Source organism: Phyllostomus discolor, chromosome 4 (genome assembly GCF_004126475.2).
Source record: "Phyllostomus discolor isolate MPI-MPIP mPhyDis1 chromosome 4, mPhyDis1.pri.v3, whole genome shotgun sequence".
Lineage (NCBI taxonomy): Eukaryota > Metazoa > Chordata > Mammalia > Chiroptera > Phyllostomidae > Phyllostomus > Phyllostomus discolor.
The window spans coordinates 115535484-115555057 of record NC_040906.2 but is presented as its reverse complement, the minus strand read 5'-3'; the positions used below and the strand labels follow the sequence as shown (position 1 = coordinate 115555057).

Here is a 19574-nt window from a genome sequence, read left to right as displayed (position 1 = left end):
GGGCTAACTTGGCAAAATGTAATAAAGCTGCAAATACTCATATCCTAACATTAACTCAGGAATTCCATTTTTGGTATAAACCCTAGAGAAACTTTTGCATCTTTGCAACAAGGGGCCAAAATAATGCCCACAGCAGGACTGCCAGTCATAGCAAAATTGGGAATATCTTCACTGTCCTTCAACAAGAGAATGGAAAAACAATGGTATACTCATCAATGGAATACTTTATGGGACATGTATTAATGCAGATAAACCTAGAAACAGCACTGAAGTGAGAAGGCGAGTCGCAGTACAATACACTTAGTATGAATCTTGTCACATAATTTTTAAAGGCTCCAAATCAACATGTAACGTTGACAGACATTTAATCGAAGAAGTATAAAGGTATGCATGGCATGAGAAAATGGATTCATGAAAAGTTATCTCTAGAGAAGAGGAAGGGAAAAGAAATTAAGGGATAATACAAGGGCCTCTATACTACTTCATTTATTAAAAAGTATAAAAAATAATGTATGTAATATGGGTACACAGGTATTCATTGTGCTATCTCTATTTTCATCTGTGTATTAAAAACATTTCACAATATATAAAATAAGTAAAAAACATTTACATAAAATGCAGTTACATGTAGTAAAAAAATAAGTGCTAACTTATTTATTTATTTCTTAAATTTTTAAAAAAGATTTTGTTTATTTATTTTTAGAGAGGGAAGGGAGGGAGAAAGAGAGACAGAGACAGAGACATGAATGTGCGGTTGCTGGGGGTCATGGCCTGCAACCTAGGCATGTGCCCTGACTGGGAATCGAACCTGCGATGCCTGGTTCGCAGCCCTCGCTCAATCCACTGAGTTACACCAGCCAGGGCAATAAGTGCTAACTTTTAAAAATAAAATTGAATGTTCAAAGTTTTCTTTTAGAGAAATAATACGTATAATAAATGTTAAGATATGCAGCATACCTTGCTATAAGATACCAAGAAACAACTTCCCCTGAATTTTAATCCTGGTGCTAAAGGCCAGTTTAAGTCTTAAAAAGTAAGGTGAAACCCTATCAAAAACAAGACAAATAGCAAAAAACTTTCTAAGACATTTCTGATGAAGAAATAAGAAGACAGAAAATACATATATGTCATCTAAACATTCCTTTTCTATATTAGTCTTCCACAGCTTTAAAAACACTAGCGAAAGCAGTAATGCAACACTCAATAATCTTCACACATGATTTTGGCTGATGTTGGCTGTACACTCCTGAAGGCAGAAAAATGTTCCCATAAATGCCAAAATATGGAACTAGTTTTAAACTAATAAAAAGTAACAGTGTAGTAAGCATATTTTAAAATCACTTACCACAATTACTGATTTTGCTTGCTCACAATACTGGAAATCTCCATATCGAACAGACCTACGTCCCTGTAAACAAAGATATTTAAAATTAATTTGTGAAATAAACTTGTAAAAATATTAGTCTCAGTATTAATAACTTCTCAACCAGTAAACAAATAAACATACTTGAGCATCCAACTCTGATCGATTTTTAATATTTATAACATTCATTCTATTCAGATGAAAAACAAATAAGTTATTTTCCTTCAAAATTATCCCAACATTTCCAGGCCATTAATAAATTTATTTTCTTGAATAACACAACATTTATTCTTTTAGGCTGCTTTCTATTTTTTTTTAACCAGCTTAAAAAAAAGAAGCTTATTTGGGATCATGGAATCAGATATTGTCACTGTTTCTCTCTGGGGACACAGCACTGCACTTAGGCTGCTAGAGTTTCTGTTTCCGTGACTGAGTTTTTCTAATGACGGGGTAGAGCGAGAGCAAGTGTACCTACATTTTCTCCTAAACGTTCTGACAGCAGCTTCTCGCTATACCCAATATATATTTGGGCCAATACTCACGTGAAATTGAAAAAATAGCCTATACATATATACCTCTAACTATATACTCTAGGATAATTTATCTGTAGTAAAAGTTCAACTTACTATGTGATATCAATATAATAAAATTACTTACATCTCGATCTACTGTAGTTGCAAAGCCAATGGCTTCTTTCTGTGTACAGTTAACAGCTTTCTGAAGAGTATAAATAACTTGTTCATAGGTATGAACCTCATCATTGAACAGCATGCAATAGTAAGTATCACTCTTCTCTCTGTGGAATGAAATATTAATGATATACTATCTATTTGCATATTTCTTGCTCTAGGCTTATTCATTAAGAGCATACTTTGTTCTAGGGAATGTGCTAGGTACTATGACAAAGTCATCCACGGTCCCCATTGCTCTAGGACACTACTGGCTGGTGAGGCAGATAGATATTACACATTTAATTGTATTGACCGGCTTTCATCAGGAGTAGGATGCCAGAGCGGGTAAAAGAGGTCTGGGAGTTCAGAGAGGAACTGCCAGAGAAGTAATCCAAGACCCAAAACCAGTAGTTCTTAAAAGGGGGCAACTCTCCTCTCAGCCCCACAGCTGACCATTTAACACTGTGCAGATACAACTTTGGTTGTCATGACTGGGAGAGGAGTGCCACCGGCATCTAGTGGGTAAGGGTCAGAAAGACTGCTAGTTATTCTATAATCCACCGGACAGTCCCCACGGTAAAGAATTAATCTGGCCCCAAAATGTCAGCAGTGCCAAGGCTGAGAAACCCTGGGCTAGAGGGAGGTGACAGCAAAGGCCCTGAGGCAGCAAAGGTAAATAGTAGGAGCAGGAGCACAGGGAGGAAGGAGGAGATTGGTCTGCAGAGAGGTGCAAATCTAAAAGACCTTCTAATGGGTTTCAACTGTGCCATCCAAAGGCAATCAAGGATCTGAACAGGAGCCACGGTCCATTTGCCTCACAGTGTGGAGAATGAACTGTGAGGGACAAGAGTGGCTATGGCAGTCTGGTTAGGAAGGCCACGTTGTCCAAAACGGAAGTTAATGTCATTTACACTACGACAGTAGCAATGCAGATGAACAACAGAACCATGAGAAGGAAGGAGAAGCAGCTGGTCCTAAAATCTAACCAGATGTGGGCGGCTGAGGTTTCCAGGCAGACAGAATGCCACTTTCTAAGATGGGAAAAGAAGCAAGTGGGATTCTTTTCTCTTCTATGCTAGTGCCTGGAACCTACAAATAAAACCAAAAATAAAAACAAAACTCTTCTTTTCTGGGGTCTAAATTTGGATCTCAGATCAATGGTTCCCAACTTGAAGTACATGAAGATAAAGTCATGAGGTATAAAGTAATTTTCAGTATTTCCAGAAAGGTATAGAAACACTTCATCTTACTAAAACACTTAGCCCATAACTAATTATCTGAAACACTGCTGAGAAAGCAAAAAGGAACCACCACTGATGTCCTTCAAACCCCCACGCCAACTTGTATTCAACTATGGAAGCCACTCTACCCAGCCTGGCTAGAGTGAGAAGGCCGCGCAGGGCATGCACACTCACAGGGAAAGTCAGCCCTTAACCTTAGCAGCGCTGCGGCAGAACGCAGGCTCCAGTCACAAGCCTGTGACCTCCTCAATAATCTAAGCACAAATGGTGAATGTGTTAGATATACACTAAAAAACCCTCAAAGTGTAAAATATACTGTGTAACATTTTAGAATCAAAATGGGTAAAACCGAGTTTGAGGAGTTTGGGCATTTAGTCAAATCAAAAAACTCACATTAAAGAGCTCATTCCCTAATAATCATATCTAATAAACAAAACACAAAGAACCGTAGAATTAACTTATAGTTTTGTCACACAAAGAGAAAATTGCCTGTGTTGAAACCAGTGGTTAGAGCCTTGATGTGGCTTAAACATGACTATTAACCAACTAACTCAAACAGCCAACAGGGAGAAACCTCCAACAATTAAGTAGATCGTACATATTTCAAAAATATAAAGTCAAGGTTATTGTTCTGCTGAAATTTAGTTATCACGAAAGAAAAGATTATGTTCTATCCAAGATGTATTAAAGTTAATGTGAAAAATTAGAATCAAAATGGTTAAAATTAAATGTGAACCTGTACAAATATAAAAAATAAATAGGTTACGCTTACACCGTCTCTAAATCTGCTGGCAATTCACTTTCTTTTTCCCAGGTCAGTATCTCTACCGCATAATGAAACATAATAGCAAAAATGCTGTAAGTTCTTGCTATCACATCTTCTGGTAAATGAATAAGAGGATCCTGAAAAAAAGAAATTAAAATAAATACAGTTTGTTAAATACACATTAATTCTCCTCTTCCCCATTCTGCCTCCACCCCTCAAAATACTACTGTAAAACCTGACTGATTTTCCAGCTTCCTTCTCTTCAGTTTCATCCTATATATTACATCCTACCAAAACGAGCCTCCTAAAACGTTTTGTTCATTATAATCCCAATTACTGAAATCAACTGAACCAAAATATTCAGTGGCACTCCAATGCTTGATGAATAAACCTAAAAACTTTAAAATGACATTCCAGGATCTTTAAAAACTAACATCAAATCATCTTTAGTAAGTTTCATATCTTACAAATCCCTGATTTCTAGAACAAAGGAATACTATCTAAGGACAGACAATCAATATTTAGTTTTAGACACATAAAGGACAGCCTGATTTTGAGGATTATGAGAGAAGTCAGTGTTGTAAGAATCATTCTTACATGTTATATGTGCATGTTTTTAAAACAGTAACATAAAAACACTCTAAAATGTGTTATATTACATATTAGGAATCACCAACTGGTATTAGCTGTTGCATTAACCCAGTTTGGGGCCAGCCTAGGAATATAGATTCCTGTGCTCTTTTTGTGTGCACATGTTAGCTTCTTAAAAAATGGTCACTAAGATTTCTGCAGTGAAGAGATGCTGGGTGGTGCAAGCCTACTCATACATACAATGCTACACTGAAGGCCAGGAAAGACTTCTGCTCCAAGTGCTCTTATCACAGCATAAGTCAGCTAGAATGAGTAAATAAATGACCATCTCATCCCATGTTACAGTTCTCTGATTACATTTATGTTAGAGAATGCCAGCCTTTGTCAGTGAGTCAAGTGTCATTTACTCTTCTTTCAAATTAGAAGACTGCAAGGCATACAGTTAAAAAGGTTATCTGTGTTATCTCAGAGGGCAGTGGAAATTTTGAAGAACTAATCTTTTATGTGATACACTTCCATAATGTTTGAATTTTTTAAACTAAAACAAAAACAAAAACAAAACCTCACCCAAGGATATGTTTGTTGATTTTAGAAAGAGAGGAAGGGGGAGAGGCAGAGGGAAAAGGGGAGGGAGAGAGAAACATCAATCAGTTGCCTCCTATATGTACCCTGACCAGGGATTGAACCCACAACCTTTTGGTGTAGGGGATGATGCTCCAACCGACTGAGCAACCATGGCTATCTGAATTATTTTTAATGTAAATATGTATTACAGTAGCCCTGGCTGGCGTAGCTCAGTGGATTGAGCATGGGCTGGGAACCAAAGTGTCCCAGGTTCGATTCCCAGCTAGGGTACATTCCTGGGTTGCAGGCCATAACCCTCAGCAACCGCACATTAATGTGTCTCTCTCCTCTCTCTCTCTGTCTCTGTCTCTCTCTCTCTCTCTCACCCCCTTCCCTCCCTAAAAATAAATAAAATGTTTAAAAAAACTATGTATTACAATAAAGATTTTAACTGTTTTCATATGCAAATAAGGCATGAATAAGGAGTTTCTCCATACAACCCAACTAAAACTAGAAACTGAACAGTCATCAAGATAACCTGGTTGCATCAACTATCTTTCTTAACAAGTAAACAATATGCATTTCGGGGACTTCCGGCAAGATGGAGGAATAGGTGGTCGCACTGTACCTCCTCGTACAACCAAGATTAGAAAACCAATAATTTACAACAATAATTTACTATCAGAACACCCAGATCCGGCAGAGGATTTATCTGAATGGAAGTCGGGCAGCCAAGAAGTTGAAGTAGACGCGTTCATCCGGACTGGTAGGAGAAGACGAGCCGGCGGCGCGGGGCTGGCTCGGGTCGGCGGCGGAGGTCGGGGGAAGGTTTGGCGCGAAATCGGCGCAAAAGCCATCGGGCGCGTAAGAAGGCAATGGTGATCCCTGAGTACGCAAGCTGCGGCTGGCAGACCCAGAGGGGCAGCGATTGTGGACCAGGGCAGAACTCGCGGCCTGGAAGCCCAGACAAGGGTCTGAGTCCAGGGGAACGGAACTACCGCCATTGTTTTCTCCCACCCCGCTCCCACTCCCGCCCCGCCCCCACATATAACGTCACAATCTAGCGACTGGGGTGCCCAGCCCCGGTGAGCACCTAAGGCTCCGCCCCCCACCGTAACAAGAGCAACCAGACCGGAAAAAAAAAAGGAGGGACAGGGGGGAAAAAAAATATGTTTTCAACAGAGCAGATCAGTCCCCCAGGACTCATCCTTTTGAGCGACCAAGAATTAGCCAATCTATCAGATGCGCAGTTCAAAACACTGGTGATCAGAAAGCTCACGGAACTGGTTGATTTTGGACGAAATTTAGATGAAAGAATGCAGAATACCATAAAACAGATGCAGGAAGACACGCAGAGGAGAGCCAATAGTGAAAGGAAGGAATATGAGTCTCAAAACAATACAGTGGACCAGAAGGGAGATAGAATCAACCAAGCAGGAAAGCATGATGAAATAAGAATTCAAAAAATTGAGGAAAAGATTAAGAGCATCCAAGACACCTTTAAACGTTCCAATATCCGAATTATAGGGGTACCAGAATCGGAAGGGGAAAAGCAACAGATTGAGCACGTATTTGAACAAATAATAAAGGAGAACTTCCCCAATCTGGCAAAGGAAACAGTCTTCCAAGAAATCCAAGAAGCTCAGAGAGCCCCAAAGAAGTTGGACCCAAGAAGAAACACACCAAGGCACATCATAATTACATTAGCCAAGGTAAAAACGAAGGAGAGAATCCTAGAAGCAGCAAGAGGTAAGGGGACAGTCATCTACAAAGGAGTTCCCATCAGACTGTCAGCTGATTTCTCCAAAGAGACCTTACAGGCAAGAAGGGGCTGGAAAGAGATATTCCAAGTCATGAAAGACAAGGGCCTACATCCCAGATTGCTCTATCCAGCAAAGCTCTCATTTAGAATGGAAGGGTAGTTAAAGTGCTTCTCAGATAAGGTCAAGTTAAAGGAGTTCATCATCACCAAGCCCTTATTTTATGAAATGCTAAAGGGACTTATCTAAGAAAAGAAGATAAAGAAAAGACATGTATAGTAAAAGGACAGCAAACTCACAAATATCAACAACCACACCTAAAGCAAAACCAAAAGAAACTAAGTAAACAATTAGAACAGGAACAGAACCACAGAAATGGAGGGCACATGGAGGGTTAGCAGCAGGAGGGTGGGAGGAGGAGAGAGGGGGAAAAGGTATAGAGAATAAGTAGCATAGAATGTAGGTTGAAAATTGATAGGGGGAGGGCAGGAATAGTACGGGAAATGTAGAAACTAAAGAACTCATAAGTATGACACATGGACATGAACTAAAGGGGGAAATGTGGGTGGGAGGGGGTACAGGGTGGAGGGGAGAGAAGGGGGGAAATGGGACAACTATAATAGCATAATCAATAAAATATATTTAAAAAAAAGAAACAAACAAACACAAAAAAAACAATATGCATTTCATTTATAAAAAAATAAGTTCATTAATAATACCACTTTTATCTTATTATTGGGATTTTTAAATTAGAATCTTATTTATTGTAAAATAACAATTCTATTGCTAAAAATGTTTCAAAAAGCCAGTATATTGTACTGTCAGAGAGTTCCACTACTGGAGTCTCTACTACTTAGGTTTAAAGCACTGCTCCAGCACTTCCGTGTAGGACACTCTGGGCAAGTTTCTTAATCTCTCTAAAACTCAAGCTTCTGCAGCAATAAAATACTGGTACCAGCAATATTTATCTTATAGGGCCATTCTGAGAACTAAATGAAATAAATCAAATATAGCACTTAACATAATATTTAGCTATTAATAATCACTAATCTACATTTGTATGAGATAAGAGCAGCACTAATGGAAAATTTTATATTAAAAAATATTTGCTGAGGTTGTTCATTCAGTTAATATTTGCTATTGAATAAAATTTTGTTCCAAAAAGGATTTGCAAAAACTGAAGAATACATCCAGTATAATAGAATAGAATTTAAAAATAGATATATAAAGAAGGTAAAATAAAAATATCTATTTGTAAATTCAGATCATAAATTTCCATACACCTACCACAGATGGGCTCTATCTGCAAACATTTAGCTCTGTTTGCCAGAAGCGTCAAGGAAAGAAAACACAATCCGTTATCAGGCTCACACCAAGAGAAACGTAACATTTCCTGATGCAGAGACCTAAGAGACATCTGTTACGGTTCTATGGAGATCAATAGAGGAGGCACTGTGCAGCGTGTGGTACAGTATGTGGTGGGTCCCAACAGGATGAGGTGCCATTCCAGCAGTCTCAATTTACGGTTGTCACAGGGATGGATGATGCTCTTTAGTGAGTGGGAGCCAGGTTTCATAATCAAAATGCTTCTTCTGATAGTGTAGGAGAGTATAAACGGGGTCAGAAAACCTTTTCTAGGAAGAGCCAGATACTGCAGGGTTCTCTGTTGAAGCTACTCAATTTTGCTATTGTAGCAAAAAAGCAACTACAGACTATACATCAACAGTTAAGTGTGGTTGTGCGGCAATAAAAATTCATTTATGGACACAGAAATCTGAACTTTAACTTTCACGTCACAAAATACTATCCTATGGATATTTTTCAACTACTTAAAAGTATAACATACAAACCATTGTTAGCTTAGGGTGGCACCAGAAACAGGCTGCAAACGAGATTTGCCCCGAGGGGCCACAGTGTGCTGGCCCCTGGCCCGCACAGGGAAGAAGTGCCCGTCCCAGCTGCCACAGCTGAGGAGACCCTGGGAATGTCTCAACGTTATCCCTGTAGACACATATTACAAGTTTCCCCCCAACTTTTTCTTAAGATGCAGGCTGAATATATAACCACCACCACCACAGTTAAAAAAAAAAAAGAACTCTATGACAGACTAAAAGAGCACATTCTGAATATTATATAGCTTCCTCCTACATCAAGCATAAAACAGTTTAGGTTTTGTAAGTAGGAAGCAGGTATGCTAAATGCAATGTTACCATTTTATCTTCATGTCATCCCTGAAGGCCCCGTTTCTCCCGAGTTCTTAACTAAGAATTAAATGGCAGAATCCAGAGGTTTATTCTCTGTCAAGTCTCTGGAGTACTCGACTATGTTCTCTGGGCAGGACCACGTAGCTTCAGCCAGGCAAGGGATGTTGTTGCCTATTCTTAGAATTCAGGAAATCAACCAGAGTCGGCACCGTTGGATAGCTGCCCTACTAATAATGTGTAAGGATGAAGCCAACTGAGTAACTTCAGGCAGATTCATAATTTTTCTCAGAAAACTATTTTAAGTCTACTTTAAAAGAAAAATAAAAAGGTAACCGAAGTCCTAAAGTTTTCCTTTTTAAATGATTTATTGAAATGAAAGTCACAGAATACAAAATTAACCATTTTAAAATGAACAACATGGTGGTATTTAATACACTCATAACTTGTGCCACTACCATCTCTGTCTAGTCCCAAACATTGCTATCACGACTTCATGGCAAGGCCTTCACCCATTAAGCAGTTTTGCCCTATTCTCCCCTTTCTCAGCCTCTGGCAACCTCCAGTCTAGTCTGTGTTGCCTCCACGGTATTGGGTATTCTGGATAGTTCATATAAATAGCATCATACACTATGTGACCTGGATTATTTTACTTAACATAATGTTACGGAAGTTAATTCATATTTTAGAATGTACTGGTATTTTATTCATTTCTATGGCCAAGTAATATTATTACACTGTATGTTTATATAAAAATGTATTTGTCCATTCATTGATAGGTGCTTTGGCTGTTTCCATCTTTTGGCTACAGTGAATAATTGTGCTCTGCACATATGTGTGCATATACTTATTTGAATACTTGTTTTTAGTTCTGAGTATATACCTGGGAGTAAAATTACAGGCTCATATAGCAATTCTATGCCTAACATCATGAGGAACAGCCAAATTGTTTCCCATAGTGTTGAAATAATTTTGCATTCCACTAGCAACGTACAAGGGGTTCCAATTTTTTTTTACATCCTTGCCAATACCTATTTTCCTTTTTTTTATTACAGCCAGCCTAGGGTAACTTCATTGTGATTTTGATTTAGATTACCTTAATGACTGACGATGTTGGGCATGTTTCCACACAGCTGTCGACTGTATGTGTGTCTTCTTCAGAGAAATGTCTATTTAAGTCCTTTGCCCATTTTTAACTGGGTAATGTTTTTGTTGTAAGATATTATTCTGTATACTAGACCCTTATTGGATATTTGATTTGCAAATATTTTCACCTACAGTCCTAATGTTTTATACTAGTTTTCAGTTTCTTTTACAAGAAAAACTTATTTTTTTCCAAATATATCTTCATTTGTCTTGTTTGTATTTTTACATACAGAACTCCACCTTATATATATTATGAGATAATGATGAAGCTGGTTTAATAGGAGTGAAGAAATCTGAAACCCTGACCATTTGGTGTCTGTCTGTAGCAAATCCTAGAACAATGGGACAAAGCAAATAAAACACAAGATACGTGTTTTCTATGGCACTGAATAATTTTGCACAAATTTTATCTATCCAAAACATTGTGGAACACAGTCTAAAAGACACTGTCCTATATACCATAAAGTCTTGGTCATTCTGTTAAAATAGTTGAGACCTCTGAGGTATGAGCACCAGGAAAGAGTATTAACACACATTTGGCTCTACATCTGCATGAGACTCACTAATGATGCAGAAGTCCTCTGAACATACCTACCTCTCTGCCATTTAAAAATATGATCTGAAATAAGGATCTTTTTTTAAATAAAGATTTTATGTATTTATTTTTTAGACAAAAGGGAAGGAAGGGAGACAGAGAGGGAGGAAAACATCAATGTGTGGTTGCCTCTTATGTGCCCCCAACTGAGGTTCTGACCCACAACCCAGGCATGTACCCTGACTGGGAATTGAACCCATGACCCTTGGTTCGCAGGCTGGTGCTCAATCCACTGAGCCGCACCAGCCAGGGCTTAAGGATCTTAAAAAAAAAAAAAAAGAAAGAAAGTTAATGATAAGTACTATGTAACTTTTTTTTCATTTATTTTTTAAAGGATTCTATTTATTAATTTTGAGAGAGAGAGGAAGGAAAGAAGAAAGAGTGGGAGAGAAACATCAATGTGTGGTTGCCTCTTGCACGCCCCACACTGGGGACCTGGCCCCAGAACCCAGGCCTGTTTCCTAACTGGGAATCAAACCGGCAACCCTTTGCTTTGCAAGCCAGCACTCAATCCACTGAGCCACACCAACTAGGACTGAGAAATAAGGATCTTGAATCAAACATCAAATTGTTACTAGCAGCAGTAAAGATTTATGTATTTATTTAGTTATAAATACATCATTATAAATATTTTGAGAAAAACAATGCAGGATCAACAATTTAAAAAAGCACATATTCACAACTGAAATGAGTATAACTTGTCCTAAGCTATCATCTCCATATTGGTTGCATAACATATGCAAAGTCACTGATTTACCAGATGATCAGGATTGGCTGCCATGTATGGACATGGAAAAGAAAGGTACCTGGCCTACAAAGTCTCAGATACAACTCAAATACACAAAAAACAAGCAAGTTAACTGGTCTACACATAAAGATCAATCCCTTCAATAACAACAAGAACTTGCCCTGGCAGGGTAGCTTCGCTGGTTAGAACGTTGTCCCGACATGCCTTGGTTGTGGTGGATCTGACAAGAATCAACCAATGAGTGCATAACTAAGTGGAACAACAAATCCATGTCTCTCTCTCTTCTCTCTCTAAAATCAATCCATCAAAGAAAAATTAAATGAAACTACTGACTAGCCCTGGCTGGTGTGGCTCAGTGGACTGAGCCTACATCTCAAAATATTCTATGGTTAAATTCATGGTTAAAACAGTACTTCCTTACAAACAACTTTGAACATGTCTTTACCTCTTCCTCCTCTGTTTCAGAGGTGTTAAGTTCATGTTTTTCACAGTAAGGACCCTCCTTCCAAGCTTCGGTGTCACCACAGTCACAGAAACCTCCACCTCCTGATGTTGTCATCTTGAAAAAAATTTGTACAGTATCTTGTCAGTAAGTATTTACTGAGGGCTATCAAATTACAAATAAGGACAGCAAGTACTAAGGAAATAACATTGCTAGTGTTTAAATTTCTTTGGAGGGATAAAATTAAATAAAATGCCAAACCTCTCAAAGTTTTCAAGCTTATTTTAAATAAGCCTATAAGCTCATTTAAGTGATTTCAAAATAAAATAAGCTACTTTGCAGTGAACTAGTAAACTACAGATTTTTAAAAAAAATTATTTTAATTATTGTTCAAGTACAATTTTCTATCTTTTACTCTCATCCCGGCCCACCCACCCAGCCCTCCCCACCTCCCTCCCATTTCCACCCACCCCTAGTTTTTATCCATGTGTCCTTTATACTTGTTCCGGTAAACCCTTGCCCTTATCCCCTGAAATCCCCCTGAAATCCCCTCCCTTCTCCCCTCTGAACATTGTCAGCCTGTTCTCTATTCCAGTGTCTTTGGCTTTATTTTGCTTGTTTCTGTTTTGTTGATTAGGTTCCTGTTAAAGGTGAGATCATATGGTATTTGTCTTTCACCGCTTGGCTTATTTCGCTTAGCATAATGCTTTCCAGTTGCATCCATGCTGTTGCAAAGGGTAGGAGCTCCTTCTTTCTTTCTGCTGCATAGTATTCCATTGTGTAAATGTACCATAGTTTTTTGATCCATTCATTTACTGATGGGCACCTAGGTTGCTTCCAACACTTGGCTATTGTAAATTGTGGTGCTATGAACATTGGGGTGCACAGGTTCTTTTGGAATGGCGTTTCAGGGTTCTTAGAATATAGTAAACTACAGATATTTTAAAGAGATAAAAACTATGTCCACCTACGTAACTTCCTTAATTAGGAGAATCATGAGGGTTTGGGGCTGGATTTTGGCTAAACTGGGACAGTGCCGGCCTCTGCACTGCCAGGCTCCAGCGCAGTTCCACCAGATTCGGGGCTCCCAGAGATCCCTCTGACCACTGTCCCCTTAGAGAGTGCTGTGTGTGCGTTACGGAGAGTAACAAAAACTATACAAAGAGTTCATTTTTCTTTTCTCACACTCCCTAAGCAGCATTCTTTGAAAAGAAAGGAAGCTCAAGAAATAGAAAAGTAGACTGCCTGGTCATAAAAAACTTCTTATCACCTGTGGGGTTCAAGAATTATTCATACTTCCTTAAGATATGGAAATGATTCAAGGAATCTGGCAAGATAAAGAGACTTTTAATCATTGGCAGACTAGAAATTCTGCTTTTAAAAAAATTCTATACGAGTTTAGAAATGGTTATTAACTATGTATTTGTCATCAGTCCTCAGTATCTGTGTGTTATATTACAAATAATTAATGTAACACCACAAATAACAGTTATTCTCAGGGGCTGTAAAGATGTATGTCAAGAAACACCAGCAGGCAGGCATTTGGAAAATGACAACCCCACCCTTCAGGTTCCACGCTTGCTTTCGTCATCGAACATGGGCAGACCGGCTTACGGGAGCCTGGGTTCTCTTACTGACTTCAGGAGTTCCATTCTGCCACTGTTTTTAGTTATTATCAATACTTGGGTACTGTGAATACAAACAAACAGGGGGAAAAGCCCTGACCCTGCAGGGCTCCTGAAGTAAGATTTCAGTATTCCTTCTCTACCATTTTATTTGACATTAGAATGAAAAACGTTCCAGCTACTAACAATTCCCCAATTTTTGAATGTTCATGGCTCTGTTTTCAATTTTTAGTAGAGGAACCAAGACAAGTTTAGCAATAATCTGTCTTTGTCTGTACCCTTGACTTAAATGCAAACAAATCTGATTTTTGGAAAAGCACCGACTGCATTACAGCAGGAAAAATAAAATAAAATTGGTGGATCTTACGTTCTGGAGCCGGGCCCTCTTTTACACTACCGTAGATGCCTCTTTAATAGTAAGTAACGAAAAATCTTTTGTAGGAGATGACCGATAAATAGACTATTTCTTAAATCTATAATCCAGTCGCTTTCCTTACTCCTTGTCTCACACATCCAACCCCCTTAAGAATTTCCCTCTCACACTTTTAACTCTCAACTCTATCTTCTGATTTTTGATAACCCCCACCATAAGCCTAAAGTTCTAAAGCTCATAAACATTAAAAAATAGCAAAACAAACTAGTTGAAAACCAGTATGGAGGAGCTGATATCTGTGTTGTCTTTTCTTATGCCATGTGTTCAGGGAAGCCTAGATTCATAATTCCTTTCTGCACTGCCATTGTATGTTTAATAGTGTGTAAATAAAACACCTCTTAAACCACTCTCCCCTGTTTTAGTGTTAAATCTTGGAATTTTAAAAAAGCAAAGTATCTAGTATAAAACATGATTATTATCTGGACACTACTAACCCTGTATCGGTGGTCTCTGTGAATACTTCCCAGAAAACACTCCATGCATAAAACACACGTTGGATCAACTGCACAGTCTCTGCAAAGTTAAAGAAAAACAACATCAGAGTGTCATAAAATAGCTATATATTTCACAACAGAACATTTCAAACTGGCATCCATGCAAGAAGAGCATTAACAGCGAAGTGCCTTTGTGTTGAGGAAAGAAAGGAAACATTCCCAAAGACCTCTGAGGTCTCTGGTCAGTGAAGTCAGCTTAAGAACCTGCTTCTCACACCGGACGTGTAGGAGCGAGTCTTTGGAGGCACACATTACTAGAATGGTAATTTTCCCCAAGGATTTGGGGGAATCACATTCTATATTAAAACACAAATTTTATGGAAAAGATTTTAAATTTTGTGAATTCTTAAGATTTATCTTAAGAGTTCAAATCACTTCCTCCAAACAAGTGCTTTGGACTAATGGTCTTCAAAGTGGTATGTACATATCCCCAGGAGGCAAGAGGTCTAACTAGGATGCAAGAAAAGGCTAGAACTTATGTTTCTATATAAATTTTAACTACTTTTTCCTAATCCAAGGACATGTTTTCATTGACTTTTACAGAGAGAGGGAAGGGGAGAGAGAGAAACGTTGATGTGAGAATCATGGACTGGCTGCCCTCCCTCCATGCCCAGACCAGGGATCACACATGTCTGGACTGCAGATCAAAACCACAACCCAGGAATATGCCCTGACTGGGAATTGAACCCACAACCCTTTGGTGCAAGGGATGATGCTCCAACCAGATGAGCCACACTGGCCAGGGCTTAACTAATTTAAAAAAGAAATTAAACATTGTTAAGTGATGAACATACAGACAGGGGTCTTCTCACTTGGTCATTATGTCTGATGGTCACACAACACATGTGGCTCACAGAACAGCCTGACAAGAGAGTAAGAATTTCACCAAGTTGATGGGTCGACAGTGGTGTGCTCAGTCTTCCCATCTGCTTTCATCTGCAGATCATATCTCAAATAAAGGAATCCCTGTAATTCTGTGAAATGTGATGCGTACTCATGAAAACCTTTAAATTTCCCTCACCCTTTGTTCCTGCACCCTCAGAGGCAACCACTCTAACATGCTCATTGTGTGCCTTTGTATTTGTATGTTCTTCCAAATGTTTTTTAGTGCATGTATTTTTAATGTGTACAAATCTGTTTCATGTATCACTTTCTATGCTTCACTTTTTCATTTCTGTAACATCATCCATGTACTTGTGTGTGCAGCTTCTTTGCTGCTTCTAACTGCTACACAATATGTCATGGCCTGTATCCAAACCATCTTCTCTCTCTACTGTCCCTACACCCAACAGCTGGGTTATATTCAATGCCTTCCTATTACGAATGATGCTGCAAGGAACATCCCTGTAGATGTTCTCTTATGAATCTGTCTGAGGCTTTCTTTGGCATTTCAACTTAAGAGCAGAACTGCTGAGTCACATCCATGCAAAGTCATTATTCTCCGTGCCATGCTACTGTCCAGAGTGGCTGTATACACCCACCAGTGTGCAAGAGTTTCTATAGCCCCGAATCTCCACCAACACTTGGTTTTATCTGGTTTTCCAGTATGTGTCAGCCTAACATATATGAAATGATGTCTTACTGTTTGAACTTGCATTCCCTGACTGCCACTGTGTTTGAGCAACTCTTCATATGCTTCCTGTTTAGGGGGAGGGGGGGCTCCCTTTTCTATAAATAGGCTGTTTATATCCTTTGCCCATTTTTCTGTTGGGATTGCTTTTTTTATAATGCTTCCCTGTATAATATAGTCTAGACGATATTAATCACTTGGCAACACTGTCTCCCATTTGTCACCTGTATGTATTAACCTTGCCCATGGGGCCCTTTGTTAAACAGAACTCCCTATCTTGATGCAATTAAACTCACACACACCCCAGCGATTTGGGCTTTGAGGTTTTCAGATTCTCTCTGAACCAGATCACAAAAATATTTTTCATTTTCTCCTATTAGCCTCTTGGTTTTATCTTCCACATTTACACGTTAAATTAATCTGGAGTCTACAAGCTTTTTTTTCCTCTAGCACCACCTGCTAAAATATCTAACTTTCATTTATTTTTTTAAAATATATTTTATTGATTATGCTATTACAGTTGTCCCCTTTCCCCCTTTTCTCCGCTCCACCCTGTACTCCCTCTCCCACCCACATTCCCCCCCTTTAGTTCATGTCCATGTGTCATACTTATGAGTTCTTTAGCTTCTACATTTCCCATATTAATCTTACCCTCCCCCTATCTATTTTCAACCTACAATCTATGCTACTTATTCTCTGTACCTTTTCCCCCTCTCTCCTCCTCCCACTCCCCTGTTGCTAACCCTCCATGTGATCTCTATTTCTGTGGTTCTGTTCCTGTTCTAGTTGTTTGCTTAGTTTCTTTTGGTTTTGCTTTAGGTGTGGTTGTTAATAATTGTGAGTTTGCTGTCCTTTTACTATACATGTTTTTTCTTTATCTTCTTTTCTTAGATAAGTCCCTTTAGCATTTCATAAAATAAGGGCTTGGTGATGATGAACTCCTTTACCTTGACCTTAACTGAGAAGCACTTTATCTGCCCTTCCATTCTAAATGAGAGCTTTGCTGGATAGAGCAATCTGGGATGTAGGCCCTTGTCTTTCATGACTTGGAATATCTCTTTCCAGCCCCTTCTTGCCTGTAAGGTTTCTTTTGAGAAATCAGCTGACAGTCTGATGGGAACTCCTTTGTAGGTGACTGTCCCCTTATCTCTTGCTGCTTCTAGGATTCTCTCCTTCATTTTTACCTTGGCTAATGTAATTATGATGTGCCTTGGTGTGTTTCTTCTTGGGTCCAACTTCTTTGGGGCTCTCTGAGCTTCCTGGATTTCCTGGAAAACTATTTCCTTTGCCAGATTGGGGAAGTTCTCCTTTATTATTTGTTCAAATACGTGCTCAATTTGTTGCTTTTCCCTTTCCCCTTCTGGTACCCCTATAATTCGGATGTTGGAATGTTTAAAGATGTCCTGGAGGCTCCTAAGCTTCTCCTCATTTTTTTGAATTCTTATTTCATCATGCTTTCCTATTTGGTTGATTCTATCTTCCTTCTGGTCCACTGTATTGTTTTGAGACCCAGTTTCCTTCCCTTCACTATTGGCTCTCCTCCGTGCATCTTCCTTCATCTCTTTTATGGTAACCTGCATCTTTTCATCTCATTTGTGCCCAAAAATCAACCAATTCCGTGAGCTTTCTGATCACCAGTGTTTTGAACTGTGCATCTGATAGGTTAGCTATTTCTTGGTCGCTCAAAAGGATGAGTTCTGGGGCACTGATTTGTTCTTCTATTTGAGCCATCGCTCTCTCTCTCTCTCTTTTTTTTCCCAGTCTGGTTGCTCCTGTTACGGTGAGGGGCGGAGCCTTAGGTGTTCACCGGGGCTGGGCACCCCAGTCGCTAGATTGTGACGTTATATGTGGGGGTGGGGGGAAACAATGGCGGTAGTTCCGTTTTCCTGGGATCTCAGTCCCTTCTCTGGGACGCTGGGCTGCGACCTCTGCCCTGGTCCACAATGGCAGCCTCACTGGGTCCGCCAGCCGCAGCTTGCGTACTCAGGGACCCCTGATGCATTCTTGCGCCCCGGATGGCTGTCGCGCTGATTTCACACCAAGTTTTCCCCGACCTCCGCGCGCTGCTGACCAGCGCCCGCCCGGCTCGTCGTCTCCTACCAGTCTGGATGAACTGAACGGGTCTACTTCAACTTCTTGGCTGTCTGACTTCCATTCAGATAAATCCTCTGTCAGTTCTGAGTGTTATTCTAGCTGTAAATTGTTGTTGTTCTAATCTTAGTTGTGCGAGGAGGTATGGTGCATCCACCTATTCCTCCATCTTGCCGGAAGTCCTAACTTTCATTTATTGATTGTGGAGTAACCGCTGTAAGTGCCACATATCCTTGGGTCTACGTCTAGGCTCTCTGACATGTTTGATCTGTCTGTTCTTCCACCACACCACACTACATTTCTACGGCTCTGCAGTGTACGTCTCAGTGTTCAGTGCGGACAGTTCCCCTTTATTCTCCGTTTTTAAGGCTGCCTCAGCTATTCACAAACTCATATTTATTCTTCCCCACATCATTTAGGATAAGTTTATAAAGTTCCTAAAAAATATATAGAGCAGGCCCTGGCTGGTGCAGCTCAGTGGATTGAGCGCAGGCTGCGAACCAAAGAATCACAGTTTCAATTCCCAGTCAGGGCATATGCCTGGGTTGCAGGCCACGGCCCCCAGCAACTACACATTGATGTTTCTCTCTCTCTCTTTCTCCCTCCCTTCCCTCTCTAAAAATAAATAAATAAAATCTTAAAAAAAAAATAACAGTTCATTAAAAAAAAAAAAGAAAGACTCTTCTATTAAAAAAAATATATATATATAGCTAAAATTCTGACAGAGAGTACCTCGAATTCAGTGATAAACTTTAGGAGTAATAACATTCTCATATGAGTAAATGATCATGTCATGATTATTTATTTTATTAAAGTTTTTTTCCCATGAATTCTTTGTATTCAAGATAAATGAGTACAGAGTCTATACATAATGACACTTCTATCTCTCTCTTTACAATTTTTATACCTTTTATTTTTCTTCCCTATACTTTTGACAACCACTTCCAGTAATATGTTAAACAGTAACAGTAATAGTAGGCATCCCTGTCTTGCTCTAGATATTAAACATACCTAAAGGTTCTCTATTAAGTATTATGTTCACTTCAGGTTAACTAACGAAGTGCTCTTCTAGACAGAACCAAGCATTTATTTTGATTTTCCTACATAAACTGTAACGCAGAATAATCAAAGGATTGATGAGGGACGATGTTTCTTTTAATAATAATAAACTAATAAACTAAAAAGCTAAAAAAGAAATGGTAAGTTAGAATACCGCCATTTTTGCTACTAATAAAATAATGACCTAGGCCAGAGATTTTCAACCTTTTTTACC

General features: G+C 39.1%; 1 protein-coding gene across 6 annotated transcripts in view; it reads right to left on the bottom strand.

The window, feature by feature from the left end:
• UBR2 (ubiquitin protein ligase E3 component n-recognin 2) overlaps positions 1–19574 on the bottom strand; it is a 112887-nt gene that overhangs the window by 67766 nt on the left and 25547 nt on the right. For all 6 annotated transcript variants that reach the window (XR_004902976.1, XM_036025033.1, XM_028508693.2 and 3 more), the window contains 5 exons: positions 14581–14659; positions 12092–12205; positions 4048–4178; positions 2021–2159; positions 1346–1408 (listed from right to left, as the gene is read on the bottom strand). Coding sequence is in view for 5 of the 6 variants with exons in the window: in XM_036025033.1 (XP_035880926.1) it covers positions 1346–1408; positions 2021–2159; positions 4048–4178; positions 12092–12205; positions 14581–14659 (526 nt within the window). In the remaining variant the exon portion in view is untranslated. The remainder of the gene's footprint in view (positions 1–1345; positions 1409–2020; positions 2160–4047; positions 4179–12091; positions 12206–14580; positions 14660–19574) is intronic.